Here is a 23382-nt window from a genome sequence, read left to right as displayed (position 1 = left end):
GATGCGGACGCAACTGCGGCAGCGGCTTAAACACCTGACCGACTTGCTCCCGAAAAGACTCCAAGCCGAGTGATTTTCCGCCCGAGTTCCACTCGAGTGGCCAGCTCAAGTGTTGAGTGAGTTTTCGGGGGCATTGAGTGTGCCGGTTCCATGGCGTTCCGCCCATGTTCCACGGACCTCGACGGACCTGTTCCCAGTGCGTGCCGTTCAGTTTGTACTTGAGACCGGTTCGAAACGTTGCCAGCCGAAAAGTCAGCGGGCCGCGGACGACGATATCCCCACAAAAAACCAAACCAGAACCAAAAACAGCTCGCAACATTGGCAACATAGCAACCCCCCATCAGCAACATTGGTTTTTTCGTCTTTTGAGTTTCAGTTCAGGGTACCACTATATGATTTGATATGATACATAAACCCCGATTGTTAAGTGATTTTGTGCGGTGATCAATGTGTGCGATCGGCAGTTTGGCAGAATCCCCAAGAATGCCGCGTTAATTGAGCTGTACGTACAGCTATAGTACAAATTTGCATAACCAGTGAGGAGGCATAAACAAATCTGGCCGCCGAGCGGAGGAGCGTCTTGGTTCACTGATTTAATGCCACAAACAGATTGCAGATTGTAGCCCGCAGCCGCGCCCCTGCAACTTGCAACTTCTTTGGCTGCAACTTGTGCAGCAGGCAGCAACCAGCTAGCAGCGACCACCTTCACCTCCACCTCGAACTCCTTGCTGCATCTTGGACTCGGTTTGGTCTTGGTCAACCTGCTTGCAAGCTTGTTTCTGCGGAAGAGCTGCCGCCGGAGCGCCAGACCCGGCAAAAAAAAAAACAAATACAAAAAAAAAACAAAACAAAAAAAAAACAAATCTAAAAAAAGTAAGGAAAAACACATACAGAACAACACGGCTGCCGTTGTCGTCGTCTTTGGAATTTTCTTTAAAAACAACGCGCTAAGATTTGCAACGCGGACCCAGGCAAAAAGTGTAAAAGGCAAGCAAATGCATCCGCGGAATAAAAAAATTAGCGCATAGTGAAGCGTGTCCCAGTGTGTGTGTGTGTGTCGTCCATTGTACATGAGTGTGTGTTCTAAACGCCGAGTGTGCGAATAAAAAAGCTGCCCAACTGAGAGAAAAAAAGTTTGAAAAGTGTCAAGCGAGCGGCTCGGTGGCGGCCAATAACCCAACGACTGGCATGCAATTGCAGCCAGGCGACCCCGACGGGTTAATTACCGTTATCCTTGCAACACAGCAACAACTAAAACAACAACGAGCCACACTAAACGGTGCTCAAGTTGTGGATTACGTCTCCGCCGCGTTGTCGCCGTGTGAAAAGGACAACAGGAACACAGCATCTGCAACATTGGCCATAAAAAGCGCATTGAGCACACGGCAAAGTCAAGTGAACATTCCAATTGGCAACGTAACGGGCTAATTGGCACACACAAACACATCGCTGCACATGAAAACGAGGTGAGTTTCAAGAATTCTGCATTTCCTTCATCCAATTGCCTGCTAAGCTTGTTTCGATTGCCTTCCATTCCTAGAATGATTTATGAAAGAATGTATTGGCAAGACAGGCAAGATACGGCTAAATACTTATGACAAACTAAATAGATCGGTTTTTACAGGGCTTTATTGTTATGAATCTTTTTTTCCCGTGAAATGCCAAATTAGTTGCTGCCTGAATAAACGCTATCGATTTCATACTCGAAATTACTATAATTTGTAACAAGTTATTAACTTTTAACTTTAGTTAGTAACTATTAACTTCAAAGTATTTAAAAGAATTTTATATTAGTCTGTGATATTTTAATATATTGAACGTATATTGATTAATTTTCAATTAACACCTTTAACTTTATTTCCTTCCCAATTACTTTTGAAGGATGTTTTAATCGTGATGATGGTCATGGAGATCGTTTTCAAACTGCTCATGAATAGGTCCTTGAAATAATTTTATACCATGAAATATATCTGCTTTTGACATTTTGGGCTTTCTTGTAACCGTTTGCACTTTGGAGTTAACAATGTTTTTTTCACCGGCCTTCAATTGCTTACTTTCGCTCATAACGACGATATTATTTCCTAGATCTGGCAATCGAGGAGATGAACCAATCGTTTTTTTGCCAAGGAAAGTCTCTTGAAAGAATCCAGGTCCTGGTACATACGTATTTCCCTCCGCTTCCGTAAGTCCCGATGTGGAGGTGTTTACCGTTATAGCTCCATCGTTAAGTATAATGCTATTGGCACTGTCATCTTTCTGATAAGCTAAAACGCTGGCGCAAAGGATAGACAATAGTCGCAGTATCCAAACCATAGTCCGTGGAGATTCGTTTAATATAAGCTGAGAAATCTGCCTTTATCATTACAAGTCGTTTGTGGCTAACAGAAATGTAAGGCTTTGACATTTAGCATGAAATCGGTTTGATTCACATTTCGCATTAATTTACATGGTTATACCATGTGTTAAATGGTTATATACTTGTTTCAAAACTCCAACAGAAGTTTGCATTAATCCCGAGCAAATTACTGGATATACTTATAGCTACTAGATCCTTTATATATATTGGTGTAATATTTCTTAAGCTTAAGCCCGGCTTCGTCTCGAGTAAGTCAACGAGTTTTCTTTTGATCTCTGGTTCGGTGCGACTTAAAAGCGGGCCAAGCTGTAGGCCAATTCCAGGGAAGTCCACTCCATCAGGCTGAAGCCCATCGAGTTTTCCATCGAGTTTTACTGCAGATACATTTGTGACGGGCCACTTGGAGCTGCTCGGCTTCGATTCTTGTATCTCTCAATTTCCATTAGACCCAGAGCGGGTTCTCGTTCTCTTGTGTTTCTACGCTTTTGGTTCTGAAGTGAATTTATGTCGAGCCGCTAAACAATTGATGCTGAAAAATGATGGCAATGACAAAGTGATTACGGCCAGCAGTGGAAAGCGACGCGAGATGCCAGCAATCGAAGTTCAAGTTGAAAAATAACATTTTCAATTTCCAATTGTGGGGTTCATAGTGAGCCAGAGCTGCCTCGGTGGAAAAGTGAAAATGAAATGCTTTGCTAGCAGACAAAAGCGGTTCATCATTAATCATTTAGTTTGTTGTTTTTACAGCGCAACCGAAAGTATACCTATTTATACGTACATAATCGGCACTTCTTCTTCGTTTGGGGCACGTTCTCGATTTGAATCTTTTCCTCCATACGCCGTCCCATTTTTTTCCTTTTTTCATCCCGTGTTTGTTTCGTCTCTGAGTATTTGGCTTTGGTAAATTGCTCATCGTCATGCTTTTATGATTTGGTATATTATTTTTGAGAATTTGATGCGCTCAACTTGATAAGCCCAAAGCGCCCAGTGCTGTTCTCCTGCGCCCCCTTTCCCAACCCCTCACCCACCTGCATTCCTGGCTTATTGTTGTGCCCCTCGGTGTATGTGTATATACTGGTGTATAGGTGTGTCTGTCCACATCACCCAGCCCAAAAGTTCAGAATTTTTTAACAGTATCCGGAGAACAGATTTTTTCGATCTCCCTCCAGAGAGTTGCAAAATGTTTAAAGTTTTAATAACAAGCGCGGAACGAAATTTGTTTAGGTGTGTCTTTGTTAAAATACTCTATATTTGATTTATACCAACATGGAAAATACACTACCAGCAATAATATTACAATTGAAATGGTACATAAACATATCAAGTACCTTCTTAAAGTGTACAAATATAAATATGATGCTGTACCCAAATTGCATAACAACAGATTTAATTAAAGTAAGCCCATGCTGAATGAAAACCTAAAGCAGAAACAACCCAACTCCATTTAGTGTATCTGCAAAGCCAACCTGCAAATAAACTTTGCAAACTTTACGAAATGCTTGCACATCAAACTTTTATTTACCAGCTTCGAGAGCAGTACAGCGAAGCCCCCCGATAACGACCCAGCTTGGCCCACCCTCGTTGCAATAATTTCATTTCGTTGTACAGTTTATTATATAATTTTTGTCCCTCTTTGACTTTTATCTTACGTTTATTATGCCCCATGGAATTTGCCGATTTCCAGACGCTGTCCAACAACCCGCTGGAGGTCAATGTCTCCGCCCAACCACCACCCACTCACAGAGAACTCGAAGACGAGGCAGCACATCCCTAGGATACATCCTGCCCCGGTGGCATCTTTAAGAGTTGTAATAACTTTGGCCCAACTTTGGATGGGGGTCTCTGGCGTTCAGATGGGACTCTGTCTGGGGGCAAAGTGCTAAAATGCCTTGACGCATTCTTTTGCACTTGTTCTTCATCTTGGGAAACAGGAGTAGAAGCTTTCTCGCCAACAGCTGGCCAAATGACAGGCTCACTCCCACTCTGGCAACACGAATCCTTGAATCCTTGGCAGAAAACGTCGACTTGTAATAATCATAATCGTAAATTTGCAAAAAGCTGGCCGGGCAGAGCCGAGTTGTGTGTCCTGGTGGCGTTGGTCCTTGGGGCCCGTTTAGCATTTTGCGCGGATCCTACGAGGCTCTTTCCAAAACGGGGCGTGTGCGTGGGCGTTGTGTTGTAGGCGTCATCATCATTATAATAGCCCTGTTTTATTTATTTTTTTCTTCTCCTCTCAGTGGGTGTGTGCCTTGTGCGTGGTTAAATTATTGGGGGAAAAATTTGAGCAAGAGGTGGAGTTGAAACGCCCCCATACTTCACCGCCTGTCCATCGTCTTGGCGAAAGGCATTTAAAAAGTTTTCTAAACTTCATTTTGAAGTTTTATTACCAGCGCAGAATAAAACGCCGCACAATTTCATCCTTCCCTGTGCATTCTATTGGCTCTTATTTTTCTAGCTTGTTGTTGAAATTTGCTCTATTAAAATTCCGGGGCGCAGTTTTGCCGGCACAACGAGTTCGCCAGGATCTCGGTGCAGGGATGCCGCAAATGCCACCGTTCCAGGATCCACGCCCAGATCCTGTGGGAGGGCTGCATCAGTTATGCAGGTTCATCCTCCTATTCGCCTCCTTACACCCCTTTTCCTTTGCTTCTTTTTCCACTGCTTATCCTTGCCGGCGGCTTAGCAGCTTTGTTGGACTCATCCAAGCAGCCTGAAAACCAGCATCCATCCAGCTGCTGGAGCAAGCTGCAGCAGAGCCAGGACTCTGGGTAAGTCTTAGTTATGTGGAACTGGCATTTATCTTGCGATAATAGCAAGTTGTGCGATGCCAAGGCAGTGGCGGAATTTTCAAAGATGTTCCAGGAGGTATCGAAAAGGGTTATATGATGTAGCTTTAAACTCATAGAAAGACAATAATTGTCAAAGATTATAAACCATTAAGTAGCATATGAAACACTTTAATTGTACTCGTTAAAATGTTAGTATAATGCTAGAAATAATACATCAGCTAGTAAACCCCATTTGGGGCGCCTCTGACTTTCTTCTTTATCCAGTGCAGCATATGCTGCCTGTGAATTTAACATTTTGCTAGCGCCAGACAAAGGATGCATTCAAACAAGTCACACACAAAATGTGGGCGGTGGGCGGGTCCCAAGGATGTTCTTCCAGAATGCTTAGCCCCCATCTTATTTTCTTGCTCGTGCATTTTTATCCCTAACGAAAATGTTTATCTGTGTAACTGTAAGCAGGATAAACGCACGCTTACACATGGATACAGATACAGATACACTTGCAGATACACAGATACAGATACAGATGCTTGGACAGAAACTTGAGCTACAACAAAAATAGATCAGTTTAAGTACAAATGGCCGCCAATGCCACGCCCCCGCCTCGTTCCTCTTCCACCGCCCCCCCCCCCTTTCCTTCCGCTTTCCTGCTCCATTCTTTTTGCTTCTTGAAATACTTTTGCGGTTTCTTTTACTTCCGTTCGCTCTTTCGCTCCTTTCTTTCACACGCGCCAGCAGCGTCCATTGTTAAACTTTAATGCCAAATGCTGGTACGAACCTTCTGATCCAGGGGGGCGGCAGACCCCTGAGGGGGGCGTGGCTGTACAAATTTCACGAAAATTGTCCTCGCCACGGCGCACGGGGAAAACTTTATTTTAGTTTCATCCTCTTACTACTTTGCTCAGATGGAAAGCGTTATTTTATTGAATTCTCCTCTCTCTCTCTTTTTTGCTCTGCAGGTTGCAAGTAAAAAAAAAAAAAAAATTAAAACCATAAAAAAGAACACGGCGAACAGGGAAAATTCTGTTGCCACAAAAGTTTTTCGTTTCATTTGCCATTTTTTGCACATTTGCCTGCTCGATTTTCGTCCTCATCCCTTTGGCAGGCTGCTCATTTACTTTGTTGTCCTTGCTGGTCCTCTGGTTTCCATAGTGTTTTTTTAGTTTTTAAGTCTGGTTGTTGGTTTTACGTAGATTTGGTTTTGCAGTTTTTGTTGCATTAGCTGGTCGTTGAGGCGTAAAGTTCAATGGCGGGTTAAATGGACTTAATACCGGAACTTTTTAGAACTTTTCCCCCACCTCCCGAAGGACAAAACTTCTAGCGTTGATCGTCCTGGGCAACAAAGTGAAAGTTTTTTTTGTTGAACAGCTTAAAAAGAGATTGGCTTTCCCGCTCCCACCCCTCCACTTCACCACTTCTTTTTCTCGCTGGCCAAAGGATTTAGCAGTTTGTCCAAGTTTGTGTGTGTGGCCAAGTTCGATGGAAATGTGGAAAAGGAATTTTCGACAGTAACAATAAGTGATGGCCGAATGTGTTGGCTGAAGTTACTTCGCCTTCGAGGACAAAGTTTTTAGGTGACAAAGGAAAAAGTTGGAAATTATTTGAAATGCTTTTCAAATGGCGAATGGGCGAAATTGAAATGGAATATGCACATTTAAGTCGTAGTTATCTGAAACTATTTCCCAAATGCAATTTAAGAGTATGTGGCTTCAAATCTAGAAAGTTTTAACTCTTTTTCTTTTTTCACCATTTCTCTTTCTAAGCTTTTCTGCAAAAGTCCGTGAAAAGATTTACCCCTTCGAATTTCGGCGCGCGTGTCAAAAATTTCGTTTCCATCACTTGGAAAACCCTTCAGACGAAACTTGGCCAACTTAAGAGACGCCGAGGGCACTACGGAAAATTTGAAGCCAGTTATGTAAAGGAGGCCAGCAAACAAAACCGTCAAAAAAGAATAAGGGTGCCAAAGAGAAGGGGTAAAAATGGAGTCTCGTGTCAGCTTTTTATGCCTTTGGCCAAAGGACATGCTGGCAATTTTGTTACCCAAGAAGGGAGAAAAGGACGATTTTCCATGGGGGTAGAGGGCAGTCGTGGCGACAAGTTGTTAAGTAAGCAGCGACAACTCAAATAAAGGGCCAGCGGAATGAGATTCCAGATAGTTTCGCTACTCTCAAGTCGGAGAGGTGTAAAAAGGCCATCAAAAAGCGTTGGCTCTTCGGGAGATTTCTCTTAAAGTTTCTCGTTGTTGCCCCGTTCTAAGGTAAACAAAAACTAAAAGTGAGAAAAGCAAGCGCCTCAGAGATTGAATAGATTGAGCTGAGATTGAGTCTCCGGCACAGCTCAGTATACAATATTAAAATTCGCTTATGCCCAGAACGTCAGACAGACGTCTTATCTTCTGGCCGAGTCTTACCTGCAGTTGTTTTAGGCGGCTTTTGTTTGGTTTCCGCTTCACACTTCGCAAGTGGCGGATCGCAGGGCCGGGGATTCCGGAGTCCGGACTCCCAGATGCGGTTTATGTGACATGCGGGCCAGGGAAACTCAAGAAACTAAAGAAGCGGCAGCGGCAGCAGGCACTAAACAAACGAATGCTGGCAGGTGAGTGGCAGCAGAGGTGGAGTTTCAGGGGGTTAAAGGGGGGCTTCTCAGAGGCCATCAGGGGGTTTCCGGGGACTCCAGGGGACAGGGTGTGGCTGGCTGGTACCAGAAGTCATACAAACGCAAGACAAAACGAGGCGACAGACAATACAAGACTTCGAACTTGTCATACAAAACGCTGGCGCGACAATCAATGGAATTTATGGTCGCAGCAGGTTCAGTGCCAGTGCCAAACCCAAGCCGAATCCCAATCCCAAGCCCTCAGACAGAATCCAACCCAGGCCCAAGTGAAAACCATTCCCAAAGCTGCCCGGACTGACTGACATGTGCACTTGCAGAAATGTCCTTAACATGTCCCAGTATTTTCAGCACAAGTACTTATAGGACTTAACTTCATATTTCTCTATCCTAAAAACGTTTAACCACATTTCTAGCTCCATATCAAATGTCATTAAATTGCTTACTCTCTTTTTCGGACAGAGAAATTCTTTTGTGTGTCGAAAATATTTCTTGAAGTGCTAACTTGTCTTAGTGTACTTAAGCATTTTTAACGCCATTTGATGCCTTTTCACACATTCGACAAAGCGGAGAACAAACACCACCAGAACCCCAGACCTTAACCGAACCGAAAAAAAATAAAACTCAAGGAACACTTAGTCAGCCCATCATCGTCCTTCGTCCTGCCCCTCCCCAACCACCAGCAGGGCTCATCCTTTTTACTGCCGTTTGGGATTCAGGAGCAGGATTCAGTACTGTATTATGCGGCTTGTGTTTACACTAACAGACCCAGAGTCCTGAAAATGTATAGAAAGGGGAGGAGCCCAGCTACTGTATTGAATTTCACGCATCATTTGGCCAAGGTTCATTCGGTTCTTGCTTTTGGTTTTAGGTTTTCGGACCCCAGGGCGTGGGTGCCACTTTCTGACTCTGCGGTTGGCTTAAAATTAAAACAAATATCGGAAAACAGGCAAGTGGTGTTGCGAAGGTGTTGGAGTCGGCATTTAATTTCAGACAGGTGGAAGAATTTCGAGTTGGCCGAGGAAATGTAATATGCTCTGCGCGCCCATTTAGCCAAGGAGGAGCTCTTTTCTGTTGTGGTTGTCCAAAGTGAAGTGAAGTGCTAGTGGGGGAAATATGCCAGGAATGTGTTGGCTAAAGGGTTCGGAAATTCGGGGAAATTGAGGGTTGCCAGCGAGTGTGTTGAAAGCGGCATTCCAATGTGTAGGATATCAATAGGTAGTCGCAAGATAACGAAACTGAAACAGGATAGAGGGGAGACCTAAAACTAATTTGCGATGTTTGTAGGAACTCGACTACTGGCAACGCAATTAAAGCATAGCTTGGATTTGAGAGTATAACAAAAAGGAAGACAAAGTTGAGACTACATGTACAACATGTAAATTAAGCCTTGTAAAATAGAAAAATTTTCATAGTAAGCCCTTTTAATGAATGCTTTTAAATGTTTGTTTCTACTAATGATTCCAGTGCTTCGCTTAATTGAAACCGCTTTTATAATTAAAACTTTAGTTGGCTGTATAACCGGAGAACACAATTCCAATCCCAGGAACAACCGTGAAACCGCAAAACATATATTGTGTAATTCCGGACAAAGCGTAAAACAGAAAATACAATATATAAACCTGAATAAATTTATTTTCGCCGCCATTGGTCTGCCCCAATGCTGATTAATGTGGATTGCCCGACAAATGTGTGCACATTAGCATTAAAATATATGTACATCTATGGATGCTTCACTCGTTTTGTGTCCAACTTTTATTAGACCAATTAAATTGCGGTTGGCACTGAAGAGTTGAAAAGCTACGAATATATAGAAAACTTCGATGTCTCCCCTTTGTCTGCGTTGCCATTTAATGTGCAGCAATTTTCACCCAACAAAGGCAGTCAATTAGGGGGGTTCCCCACCCCTGATAAAAGACAATACTATTGTTGTTCTAGCCGGCGAACTAAGACATCATCATATGATAGATATTTTAGTATCGAAGAGAGAGGGGCTACTAATTAGCCATCATCAGCAGCGGCGGCTACACAATTTCCACCATCAAACAACAAAACACTAAACTGCACTGGCCAGTTAACCGCAGGTACATGAGGGTTTTTGGGTATTTCGGGCCTGTGTTCTTGTTATTTTTTTCTTCTTCTGTTTTTTGGGAAGCGTTAGTAACTAAATTAGCGGCCTCTGTTATTTTTTTTTTCAGTTTTGTTCCCTCTTTGTGTGGTGTTTTTTCGGGTTTCAGCCGCCAGACTGCAGCCACAAATTATTGGGCCCAGTGTTTTAGTTGTGTTGGCTCCTCTTTGCTTTGTTGAGTCGACTGCTGTCTGTTGCCTAATTTCCAGTTGCATTTGCCTGGCTAATACAGACATCTCACTAAAGATGGCAGGGGTGAAAAGAAAACCCAAAAAAAAAAAAATGTAGAAAGAGGAGAGCGCGGGGAAAGCAGAAAGCACTTTTAGATAAAAGGTTTTCCATGTCGTCTCCATTTGAATTCAAGCCACTATGGCTATATCTATGGTCATGGTCATGCCAAGGCCCTGGACTCTCTCAGATTTGGATTCGGATTCGGAATCGGATATTCCGACGCAGACAAGACAACGGTTTTCCCCCCAAAACAAAAAAAAAGAGAGAAAGATAGAAAAACCTTCGTCGCGTTCCAGTGAAAAACTTTTAGTGGAAACCGTTGGTCGGCAAATTATGCATGCAGTTGCAGCGCTGCGTTTTTCTTTGTCTGCTTCGTTTTTACTTTTCGGGAAGCTCTAAAAGCCTTTGGTTTATTAATGTTTGTCCAGAATTTAGGAGGCTCTATCTGAGTGCTACTTCATCTTGTGTCTGCCTGCCGCTTTTACAGTGATTTAAGTTGGCCAAAATGATTTGGTCTGTCATTAATTTACCAGCCGTCAAAAGCGGAGTTATTAGCGTGCGGGTTGCTCAAACACGTTTCCACTTCTGCTGGTTGAGTAGCTTTTCACGTTGCTGCTGTTGCTTTTCCCCCTTTGGTTTGGGCCAGAATCGCTGCAGGCCATTTTGCCGCCTTCTCTTCATCATGTCGCAGCTACTTCGACTTCTGCTTTTCTACTGAAGAAGCTCTCGAGAGGCGAAGACGACGACAGCGGCTACAAGCTCTGAAATATCTAAAATGTGGGACTGATGATGGTGGCGGCCACTCGGAATGACAACAAATTAGACAGTTAATGTTAACAATCTTTTATGATATTTACATTTTGGAAAATTGTTTATGTTGATTTATTATGCAGAATGTGGGGAGAGGCATCTTCACTGTGGGAACATTCCCAGTGGGTTGGGTTGCATTGGGAAGATTAATTCTGCAAGTGGATTAATAGAGTGACAAAGTTTTTTAACTGAAGAACAGGTTCCCTTTCACTGCGAATTTACAGTAAACTCGATTTTAAGAGGATTTAAACTAACCGTCTTAATCTTTTGAAATATAAGTCGCTTAATTATGAATTAATGTGGCAATATAAAATACTATTACATTTCAATAAGACAAATAATTTTAGATTTAAATCAGATTTAATGTCTAAGCCGCGACATAGATTTTCTTTAAGATTATCTTGACTATGCTAAGTATTTTCCATTATTTCCGCTAACTGCGTAATTTCGATTCGCAATTTTTTTTTTTCGGCTTTAAAGTGGAAAATCGTTTTGGGAGGACCATCAATCATTTTTCAGAAAATGTCCAAAGTGGGCTCAACTCGAGTTTGCTTTTAGAGTCCTGGAATGGAGCTTCAGTCTCATCCGCAGCTGTCTGCTCAAATCTGTATCAGCTCTATCACTTGCCAGCCACGCCCCCGATTCCGCCCCCGCCCCCCGGCACAACATGTCAACAATACAAATGATGGGCGCGTCAACAAAGGGGCGTGGCACGGCAGCAGCTAGCTGTAATAGAGATAAATTCGCTTCATTTTTTGCTGTCGCTGATAAAAACAAAAAGAACATCTGAGCGAAACCAACAAAAAACTGGAGCAAAATCGGGAATACAGTGGGGTCGTCACGGTGCGGTACAGTGGGGCGTTGGGTGTTTTTTTTTTTCTTTCGTGCATTTTGGTTTAGAGAATGGGGGCTTAACAGCTGCCTTTGAAGCGACGCGCTGACAATGTCATTTGGCGACCACTTTATTGGCTGTAATGACAGCGCTGCAAGGTGTCCCTTTGGAGTTTCTGCCGGAGCAGCTGTTGGCCATCATCTGGAGCGCAGCTCGGGCGGTAAGCCCTGGTATTACTGCTCTGCCCCTCGAAAAGCGGACCAGCCCGGTGGGACTGGGACTGGGATTGAGATTGGGTACTGGTACCCACTCCTCGGCAATTGTTGGCCCCGCCAGTACGTGCGATTATTATCATCAATTTTGTGCCGGCCGAGTGAGTGATGATTGTTCCAGGGAACGGAAACCCGGCAACATTTCCACTTACCCTCGTTGTTCTTCTGGGGCTTGTTACTGCTTTTCGCAGCCGCTCGGTGGGTGGCTGCAGTGGCTCCAAAGCTTCAACTACACGCGCACAAAAATAATTGGCAACTTACCTTACTATTTCACTTGGATTACGTTACCAAGAAAATCAACGATGAAATGATGTGCATATCTTACATCAGACATCTTTGAAGCCCTGTAAAATAAAAACTAAAATTATTAAAATGCACTCATGAAAGTAGTGAAATATTTAAATTAATTGTTTTTTATTAAAATTAAATCTAATATTTTTTCGAATTCGTTTGTATGTATTGTAGCAGTGCAGGTAAATGGCATAGCGCGGGGGCAGGTGGAAAGGTAACTCCAAAACAGTAAAACAAGTACCAGTACCACCGCCCGAAAAAGACGGAGAATGGCAATGAGATTACAAGACTGAGCTGAGTCAGTACCATTTTCTAGCCACAGTTTTTTTTTTTTGGCCGTCTCCTGACTGCTGGGCGTCTGCAAGCGTTAAAACGAACTCAAGTGGAAAACAATCTAATTTGCTAAAATTCCTTCCGCTCTCGGCCAGCTCAGCTCAGCTCAGTGGAGTTTCCCTCCCTCTGAACAAAGTCGAAGATATTTCTTCCTTCTATTCCAGCTGGTTGTACTGGTGTTCTTCTTTTGCTCTTCAACTCAATTAAAGTTGATGGCCATTTTGCGTCGTCTTGGCCAATATTGTTGACTGCTCTGGCATTGGCTTTTATGTGCTCGGTTTTTAGCTTGGTTTATGAGCTTCGCAGCAAAGAGTTCCTCCTTCCCGGCTGTTTTATGTATTTATTTGTTTATAATTCGATTCGAGTGAGAGTTGAAATCAAGTTTATTGAGAGCCATTGAAAGTTGTTAATTTGATGGTGGGTTCTGAGGGGCGTGAGTAGTTAACCTGGTAAACCAATGAAAAGTTTCAAGACTGCTCAGTTCATAGAGATTTTTATCTACACGGGGTTTCTTTTCAGTTTACTGGTAAACTTTGTCCTGACACGATAATATATTTAAGGCTATTTCAATTTATCTCTCAGCTCACATCCCAATTTCTTTATTATTTTAACATCTAGCCCCGCATTGTGCAGATTTTCTACCAACTTTGACCTTTTTCTGTCGTCTTCTCGGCCAGGACAAAAGCAGAGAACGTTAATCTATTGTTTTTGCCAGTCAAGCAGGCAGACATGATGACATACCCCGCCTTTGCATTATCTCTATATAAAGCATGGTGAACGAAAGTCCTCCGGCTTCATATGTATTTTCCTATTTTGCTATTAATGTCAGGGAAAATGTTTTGCTTGCGATTGGAAATTTGTTTGTCCTGCCATGTCCTGTCCTTTCGGCTTGACATTGTCCTAGAGACTGGACATTTGTCCTTTTCCTTCTCCTGGTTTTTCCTTACATCCAGATTTGTTTTTGCTTTATGACTTCACACAGCCACTTGATATATGAGGCATTTGCATGTGCCATAAATTTCTGCTGGCTTTGACTCTGCTCATTTAATATTCATAAATTTCTGCAGCCCCGAAAAACATGAAGAAAAATAAATAGAATAAAATATGAATGTAGCTGGTGAAAGCGGGGACTGGGGGATTCAAACTAATTTCCACAGCCCCAAAACTGTTGTCATTTATTCTCGCCACACCCTCCACTAAGCCGCATAGTCCTTCTCATACCCATTTTCCCCAGCTACAGCCTGCTAATTGTTTTATGTGCCAAGATTTGTGTCTCTGTCCTTGTTTTATTTATTTTTTTTTTGTGAGGCTTTTGCAGCTCTCAGCCGCCCTAAACATGTTTGCACAGTCTTTGCCAGCCACGCCCACCAACCAGATTGGGAGAAGTTATTGTTCTTGGAGGATGGAGTAAGTACACTGGGCAAACCTAAGCCGAAAATGTACACATGACTTATGAGGAAGTAAAGATATTAAACTTCCAAAATGGTCGTCCTACAATCAGAAAATGTAAACAGCTTTTATATGTGAACTGGGTCTATATGCATACGAATAAATGTAAAGTTATGAATGAATCTATATGTTTGATTGCAGTGTAAAAGGGGTAGTGGCTGTCACTACAGCCACTTGCTTTTCGATTAGACTGCGTTGTTCGCCGTGTGCCAACAACAAGGAATTAATTCATTTTATGTTTCCTGTGTGTGTGTGTATCTGTATCTTATGGATACCTAGCTGCTGCTTACGCCTACATATTGATTTTCGTATTTATTTTACTTTTTTGCTTTCTGCTTTTGATTATTTCCCTGGGAGTCGGGACCCGGGAGTCGATGGATGGATGGACTGCTGGCTGCAGGCCAGGTCTTTTGTACAGTACAGTGCACTGCCCAGAAAGAGAAACAAACAGATAGCACATCTGCTAAGGAGTAGCCTTTAACGTGGCTCCACTGTACCATTGCTGCTGGCAAGAAAAATGATTGCGAAGAGCACAGTGGCCCCGGCCAAAAGGTGAGGCTCCAAAGCTGCCTTCTATTCCTTTCTGCGCGTGTGTGGCCCGCGGCTGTCCTGGGGAATCTATCAGTTGAACCTGCTCCTACAGCTCCTACAGCTCCTTCAGCTCCTCCTGCTCATCCGCAAAGTTTCCCCGTCCATTCAGAGCAGGGCAGCCTTTATTGAGTTTGTTCGCAGGCAAATTGCATTAGACACTTGGCAGCAGAAACGTTGGAAAACGGACTGCTCCTCCTCGCAGTCATAACTTGTGTCTAAGTGAAAATTAAATTTTAAACAAAATATCTATCATAAACATGCAACGAACTAAACCCTAAATATTTCAAGTGCCCTGCCCCCCACTTCTTTGCATTTTTTATGTTTTCCTCAACAAGTGTGAGAGAAATGCGTTGAGCCCTATCTTGAGGGTAAGCATATGTGTAGGTTTTACGACCAGGGCGTCCTTTTTCTTTCAACAGAATGCGTTTTCTGTAACTCGATCGTAGACGCAACCCCGAACTCCTCCAACCAACACCGAATATAAGGCCGACTACTCGAGGCATTAATGTCTTATTGACAGCTCAGGATTAGAACGGAGCCAAGTGCCTGCCGGTTGGGTGAGTGTGGATTATAAAGCGATTTGTTTGTCGAAAATTATGAATCTGGGAACCCAGAGGAGAACACAACCGTCAGGCAGCAGATAGGGAGCTCCCACACGCTGTGTGTGGCTCAAAGTCAGTTTTGATATGCCCAGATGCCAAAAAGGGAAAATCTGGCATCTCAAATCTCTTGGTTTTTGTTTGGCAGCATGCTTTACGGTATTACCAGGGGGAAACGGGGTGAAATTTCATCAATTTCGACGTAAGCTAAGACAGCATTAACTAGCTGGTTTTTGAGGCTTAAGACATTTGCTTTTTGTTGAAAGGGGAAATTTTATGAGAAGCTGAACTTACTTATCACAAACCAGTAATGGGAGAACTTTCTGTATGGTATGGTGTAAATTCCAAAAAAAAACTTATCTTAAATCCTTAACAGGGCTATAAAATTAGACCAAGATCCAACCATTGTTGCCTAATCTTAACTACCTTTCCAAAAAATAGAAATGTTTATTTTCATTTTGACCTTATCTGGCCAGCATGTCAGGTGCTCAACAATGGATATTTTAACCCAAGTCCGCTGCTAAACGAAATCTCAAATCTAATCTCGGCTTCATTAGTGTTATGCATATGTGTTTGGTAATTTCAAAATCGATCGATCGCAACGAATCGAAGATCCCACAAAAATTCCAGCCGTACGTTCACATTCGTTGATTTCAATTTGAATTTGAATTGGCAATAAAACGCCAAGTTTATCAGCTGCCGAAGGGTCGCATAAACAGCAGATAAAGGTCTGCGGTTTTCCAGTTTTTCTTGCCCCAGGTCCCCAACTCGTTATACAACTCTATTAGTTTCCGTTTCGTCCGGTCGCGCATACAAATCAACTAATTTTTCCCCAGACCGAAAATATCGGTTTCTATTGACTGCACTCCAAAATGAGAGTTCGTAGATCTTGTGCTCATAATTTATGTAAATCCAACAAAGGCCGTCACACTTATCTGCCTTGGTGAGTACTTGTTTGGGCATTTGAATAAAATTTCAATTTTCATGCATAGCAATATCAGTTTGGTTTGTCCGAGTCCCATTTATATCGTATGCCAGCACGTTGACTCAATTATTTTGGTAAAACTTCATACCTCTTATTTTTGGGGCAATACTGTGTCCTGGCCTAGACAACAAAAAATGCCAGACACGTCCGAAATATCCATGTCTTCATCTTGACTCTTCGACCTTAAGGATAAAATAGACCAACTGAGGCAATTTTTGGTTGTGACTTTCCCAAAGTTACAGACTCTGACATTTCGGGCTTAAAACATCCGACTCTTTGACTTTAAGGCAAAGAAATTCGTTTACCCTGACCTTTGTGGCTTAAAAATTGCCTTTAATTGGGATTTAATTTAATTTATTTCCCTGGCAGTGCTCTTATCAGAGGATTTCGTTTGCTTTCAATGAATAATTTCCCAGATTATAAACTTTAATTAAATGCACTGAATTATTTTCCAATTTTTCCCAACTCAACTGCATTTTGAGCATTTCCCCACGTGCACGAAACTATTTCGCTCACATATTTAGTTAATTTAGTTCCGGGGGGGCGAAGCAGTGTTTTAATTTCGAACCCCAAAACGCATAGTACACATTTCGGCAATTCTCTACAGTTTCGCATAGTTTTTCCCTTATTTTTGGGCATTATTAGTTTCTACACGCTCATATTCGAGGGCAAATAATAGTCCTGGAGAAACATAAATGAAAATAATGTACAAACATTTCGCACTAATTAAAAAGCAGAACGAGGATTTCCGAGGGGATTGAGTGTTGAGCGGCACAGACTGGAAATATAAATATTGAATCGATGCTGCGTGGAATTGAATAGGACATGTGTAATTGCTTTTCCCTTCTCGGCGATGTGTGAATATAGTGACGTATTTGGGTGGTCCAAACCAGCCACTTCCATTATTTCAAAGAAATCAGTAATGCACTCTAGTAATTTTCCATAACGTATCCCAGCTGCGCAGCATTCGTTTATCTTTGGCAGCGCAGCCGTTCTTGTAAACATCCTAAAGCCTGACCTAAGCAGATTTGACTGCCCTCTTTCAACGCTACCTAATCTTAAGAACCCAAGAGCGAGGCTCTCCCGAAATACAAATATTGTTCAAATACTGAGGCTTCTCCTCAATCCAATTTGCATTTGATTTTTAGTCTTAAGCTGAGATCCAAAGAATAAAGTCGTGAAACTATTTCTCCTAAAAACTATTTTTTATTTCTTGGCGTTGTCCTTAGTCAACTGACGGGACATTAGTTCGACTCATAAATAAAACAACAATTTTACTATATATATATCGATTGTTGTGCAGTCTTTCAGTTATTGATGGGGCAGCCCCGTTGTTACTTTTCATTTTCATTTTCCGATTTCCCGACTTTTGTTGCTGTCGCACTGGGCGTTTCTCGTTTTGTTTATTTGTCGACTGGTGGGCGGTGGTGCCACCTCCATTCGATTGGCAAACAGAGGAAGCCGCCGGCAGGCACGTTTCCACGCAAAACCGATTGAAACTGAAGACGCGTTTTTGGACATTCAATTGGGAATTGGTAGGAGTTGGGGCATCCAGATGGGTGGAACCCACGCACTAACAGTTGACAGCTGTCGTCGCAGCAGAATTGCCAAAGACTCAACTTCGGAACCAGCTTACTGCCATCAAAGGCAAATCAAAGTGCGCTGAGCCCCGGCTCACGTGACTCTACAATTTATTTCAAGCATGCAGCGAAAATAAATTTATTAATAGCCCCAGTCAGTGGTGAAGAAGAAGTATTACCGCCACCCACACAGCTTTTTACAGTATCTCTGCATCGGGCCCCCCAAAAACTCCCGGCGAAACCTCTCAACCATTCGGTTCCATGTTCATTCATTCAAAAAAACCAAAAGAGATTCGCAGTTGGATTCGCAATTTCGCTTGCGTGAAGGAAGTTCAGTTTTCTGCCCCCTTTCCTTGGAGTCCGCGTCAATTTATGCGCCTCACGTTTTCTCATTTTCAAGAATGACTAAATATCGTTTACACCGAACTCTCGCCCCTTTTGGCCGGCTTGCAGCAGCAACACGGCTGCATTTCTGCATATGAAGTATTATTTGCGCAAGTGGAATTAAACTTTCCTCGGAAAACTGCCCATTTTTTACTCTTTTTATTCATATAACAGTGCACATATTTCCTTAATTAAGCACGTGGCAAGTGGAAATGGTGCACTACGCGAAAAGGTTCGCAAACTATATTACCACATATCATTGTATTTTATATATATATATATATTTTTTAATTATGCTAAAAGTTTTTATATAATTTCATATAATAGTTTTGCATGTGTAAAAGGTTTGAATTTCTTTGTCGCAATTTTCGTGTCTAAGCATTTTCATTTCTTTGGGGCGAAAAGCGTTGAAAATTTTGGTTAATGCCTGAAACGTGTCGGCCTCTGATGGGTTTGGTAACGGTACGAAAAAAGAGTAGTTTGAAAGGCTGAGGAACAAGAACGTTGTGAAAGGGTTGCCAACTGCCAAGTGGAGTGAAACAGATTTATTTGGCTTTAGACAGGCAGAGATCTACCGAGCCAACTAACGAAGCACTCTGCTTTATTTTCACCTGCCGATTAGCTTGAGCTCGAGCTGGAGTTTTTCTCCTCCCGCTCGTGGCGCTTGCAAATTAGTGTTAATTTATCAGGATTATTGCCTCGCAAATCAAGTTTGTTCAGACAAGTGCCGAGAAGGGAAAAAATAATTGGACGAGGAAGGAGGAGACCTGACACAATGGAGGATGTTTTTAATAAACCAAATTCGAGGCACTGAGAACTCGGAACTGTAACTAATGCTGACTTCTAGCCTGATATCGAACTGTCAAGCTGTCAATTCTCGTTAGCATTGGCTGCCATGTGTGATGTTGATGTCCTATGTGTATCCGCATCCACAGCAGTCGATGTGCGGCTCTGCTACTCGAAGTATCTGGCAGATAACGTTGGCAGAGCTGTTCAAAAATTCAATTTCCAGCTGAAGAGATACAAATGCCAGGCAGCGAGCGCAGAAGGCAGGGGTGGCTACAAATTGGAAATAGGTAGAAAAAGTCATTTAGTAACGATTGCTGACATGAGTCTCTGGCTTGCGAGGGAATGTTAACTCGGCTCGAGGCTTAGGCGATACGAAGAGATACGCCTGAAAAATGTGAAAGCTCTCTCTTGGGGGAGAAATGCGCAAATACTGACAGCACAATTAAGGTTTTAATTGGCGAAACTAACTTGCTCCTTCCGTTTGCATTTTTCTTTCAGCCAAAAATTGCAAGAAAAGAACCAGAAAACAGGCGAAGCCCGGCGAAAATCCCACTCCATTCACCATGATCCAAACGGAGGACTAACGGACAACTGCGATAACTGGCAATAAGCGAGGAGGAGCGTCAAAGGATTCCAGCTTTGCCCCTTTATCCGGAAAACTCCCTCAATCCCCCACCCGGAAAACTCAAGGAAAATGCCATCCGTAGCAAACAGCAACTACAGCAACGATGCGCGTCTCGGTTACGTTGTAAATCAAGTTGCATCCGTATCTGTGTCCATATCCGCATCCGCATCCGCCCTGCCCTCCGTATCCGCATCCGAATTTCCTACTTTCAGTCCACCGCGGATTGCCAGTCTGGTGGCCAGCAGCTCCGCGGAGGACTTGAGCAGCTTTGGTGACGTGACGTTCGACATCTTCGATGACGATGACGACTTGTTCGGCTCGCCAATGGCCTTTGATGCCAGCGAACAGGGCCTCTGGAACGGACGCTTTGTACCGCCACCGCCCCGCCCGCCTTTCTTCGTCGACGAGCCGGTGCTGAGCGACGGCCTGACCACGTGTGATTTGTGCTCCTGGGCGATGCCCACCAAGAGCACATTCATGTTCGAGGGAACGATAGGTGAGTAACCGAATACAAGTCGGGATGCACTGGGGGATACAAATTCGAGGTTTATATTCTGATTAAAGTTGACTGGCACAAAAAGAATATAGATACATATGCATTTAAAAATTAAATATTGAGCTTTGGCTAGACAATCTAAAAGACTTAGAAAAAACGTATACAATTTGTATTATATTTTATACATTTTTTCTTAGTGCAGAATTGGTAGCTGAGGGCTGCATAACTTCCGTTACTAACCGTTACCCTTTTTGCCCATCCCCTTTTTTTGTTGCAGAAAAGGCCACAGAACTGGGCTGGCCACTGACTCTGATCATCGTGTCCGTGTTGTCGGCGCTGCTAGGCGCCATCATCATGATTGCCGTGGTGCGCTGCCGGCGCAAAAAGTCCTCCAACAATCGCAACGGTGAGTGCTAATACTCGACATAGCCACATGGCCAACTTGGCCAAAATAGAAAACAGTGGGCGTAGGACAAGCACAGTGGGCGTAGTGGATAATCAATCATTCAGAGTTGCAAATAAAACATCTAAAATAATACTTTTAACCAAATGAAATACAAAGATTTAAGCTTTACAAAGTAAAATCTTAAAATGTGAAACATTTTGTATTATTTTAACCCTTTTATGATGAATGATTTCCACTGTGCCCGCTGTTAGCCATTATGAGGCCTTTACCTGTGTTGACTCTCACAACATTCGTCGACTGTTTTCGCAACTGTGACCCACCAACTAACCCCCTCCCGTTTCTCCACCACCCTCTCTTCTCTCTATTTTTCGGCACTCGTGTTTGTTATTGTGTGGCATCTGCATCGGTTTCTCCAACACGCAGACACGCACGTGCAATGGTGGTCTCGCAACAAACGCGCCCACGGCAACGGATTGAATGGCGCGGGCGGGGCAAGTGGAGCGGCGGGTGGTGCCGGCGGCAATGTGCACCACCACAACGGCAGCAGCAGCAACATAAACAACAACCACCTGAGGAGGAGCAACATCTACACGGCCCACCCGGCGGACAGCATACGAGGTCTGCAACCGCTGCCGGTGGTGCTGCCTCTGCCACTGTCATTGCCCCACCCACCTTCTGGTGGAGCCTCGCCAGCGTCGTCGTCGACCACACCGCCTGCTACACAGCAGCAGCAACATCAGCCGTTGCAACAGCAGCAGTACTTCCATCCATACCAGCAGCAACAGCATGTGCACCACTCGCATACGCACCACCATCACACGCACCACCATGTGCCGCTGTATCCACACGACTGTGACGAGGATGCCGCCTACGAGGAACCGGAGTACCATCAGCCGCAGCAGCTGCACTCGGTCAACAGCAGTAGTTCGTTGTCCTCGATGGGATCGTCATCGCTGCCACAGGAGGCAAGCAATTCCCGAGCCACCCACTGGCCACCGGGTGCCACATCAGCCACCATGGTCATAGCCAGCTGAGAAACGGGCCAGGACTGCGCCTGGATTTGGCAGCAGTAATGTGAATGGGTCTGTGGACCCGTTTCACTTAAGATGCAGCGCACATGGATGGGTGCAGATCATAAAGGGGATTACACGTAACAATTTTGTGAAGTTTATTTTTGCCAGTTCATCCAGGGACTCCCTAAATGTATCTGTCTGTCGGTCTGCCTGTGTGTCGCCAATTGGGAAAACCGAAACGAATTTAGTGTCACTTCCGTTTCCGTTTCGCAAACTATCGAGTCAGACAGGCGAGAGGGTTGCGGTGTGGCGTGGCGTGGCCACAGGACATGCTCTTTACATGCCATGCACGTTTCATCCTTTATTGCCGCTCGGCATTAGAACAGGGATTTCGTCGGATTAAAGCAAATAAAGGGCGTGCTTTCTGTTTGCACCCAACTGGCAACTGCCGATGATGCCACAAGTTTAAATCGGAGCAGCCAGCATTGTTACGGGTATATCGAACTGAGCCCCCCAGGGATATATAAGTCATTTCAATGGGTATGCCACAGTTGAGTCTGGTATAGGACCAACATTTGCCACTTGGATTTTGTTTAAATAGACATTTTCAGCTTAAGCCTTGTGGGCAAATGTGTGCGAAGCATATTCTGGGAACCTGTCCCGGGCAGACACTGGTCCAGAACTTTGTGGCTTTTTTGACTCCATTCCGCTCTTGTATCGCAATGACGAGAGCAAATGGGCTTTGAAACTGGTAAAAAGTAACGAACGTAAAACAAATAACGATGAGGCGAAAAGTGAAGAGAAAGTGAGAAAAAGAAGTCGCAATATCATCCGCAAAATCATTAATCAAATTATGAGCTCAAGCATCTAATAGCATTTGCATTTTTTAATAGCCACTCGTCGTAATAACAAGCCCATGACAAGCATATCAAACATAAGCTCAACAAGCCAACAGCCAACAAAAGTACTTAAAACAATCAAACATTGCAGCAACTTAAATGTAAATGCAAAAGTAAACAAACTCGCGCCATTGTATATTAATTGTAAATATTTTTTGCGATCCGCTCCAATTAGCAATTAACAGCAGGAGCGTGCAACAGAAAGTTTCTTCAACAACAAAATATGTATTGCATTACTTCAATTCGATAGAGAAAAAAGTACGAAAACATTCCTCTTCAAAGCAAACGCAAAGTTCAAGTTTTCATTTAATAATTATAATTTACGACAACACACAACCAAAGACTAGTCATTTAAGTCACAACGTCGATATGTACAAACAAGTTAAACGAGAGATAAAATATGATTAAGCCAGTTAATTAATTCGATTTACGGATGCTTCATTCGAATGCATACGATTCGCATTTATTAGTTTTACGAGATGAAAGAACAACTGCAATACTGTATTTTAAATATTTATTCATTAAACGCACTTTTGTCCACTCCCCTTCTATCCCACACAATAACAATAATCGTAATTAGCATTTATAATTAAAAACTCAAACATCAAGTAAATAATAAATAATGAAAACGAAAGACGAGAGCGGAATATGCGCAAAAAATTACTACGAGCAACTCAAAATGTTCCAATGTTTAGATTAGCCAACTAATTACATGGAAATGTAAACAAATCAAATACTTCATAGTTTTCATAACAAATTCATTAAATTGTGCAGAAATAATTTAGGCACACAAAATACGAAAAGAAAATAAAAACCAACAAATTAAACAAAACCATATTAATTTCTATTTGTTTTGCTTTACCACTGGCCACGCCTGATTTTTAGCCCGATTTGAACATTGAATGTCACCT

At 43.1% G+C, this 23382-nt stretch overlaps 2 protein-coding genes across 2 annotated transcripts, besides 1 other annotated feature; one reads left to right on the top strand and one right to left on the bottom strand.

The window, feature by feature from the left end:
* Positions 1-232: 232 nt before the first annotated feature.
* Positions 233-23299, top strand: CG13300 (uncharacterized protein). The gene is made up of 4 exons (NM_139786.3): positions 233-1466; positions 19531-20153; positions 20431-20559; positions 20983-23299. Exons 2-4 carry the CDS (start codon positions 19727-19729, stop codon positions 21591-21593), a joined length of 1167 nt encoding a protein of 388 aa, NP_648043.1. The 5' UTR covers positions 233-1466; positions 19531-19726; the 3' UTR covers positions 21594-23299.
* Sfp65A (Seminal fluid protein 65A) lies at positions 1794-2347 on the bottom strand. The gene has a single exon (NM_001169882.1). It carries the CDS (start codon positions 2311-2313, stop codon positions 1888-1890), a length of 426 nt encoding a protein of 141 aa, NP_001163353.1. The 5' UTR covers positions 2314-2347; the 3' UTR covers positions 1794-1887.
* Positions 17145-17558: a mobile genetic element.
* Positions 23300-23382: the final 83 nt, after the last annotated feature.

This window comes from Drosophila melanogaster, chromosome 3L (genome assembly GCF_000001215.4).
Source record: "Drosophila melanogaster chromosome 3L".
In the NCBI taxonomy this organism is placed as follows: Eukaryota; Metazoa; Arthropoda; class Insecta; order Diptera; family Drosophilidae; genus Drosophila; species Drosophila melanogaster.
The sequence above is the reverse complement of the archived record's forward strand: the minus strand, read 5'-3'. Positions and strand labels throughout refer to the sequence as shown.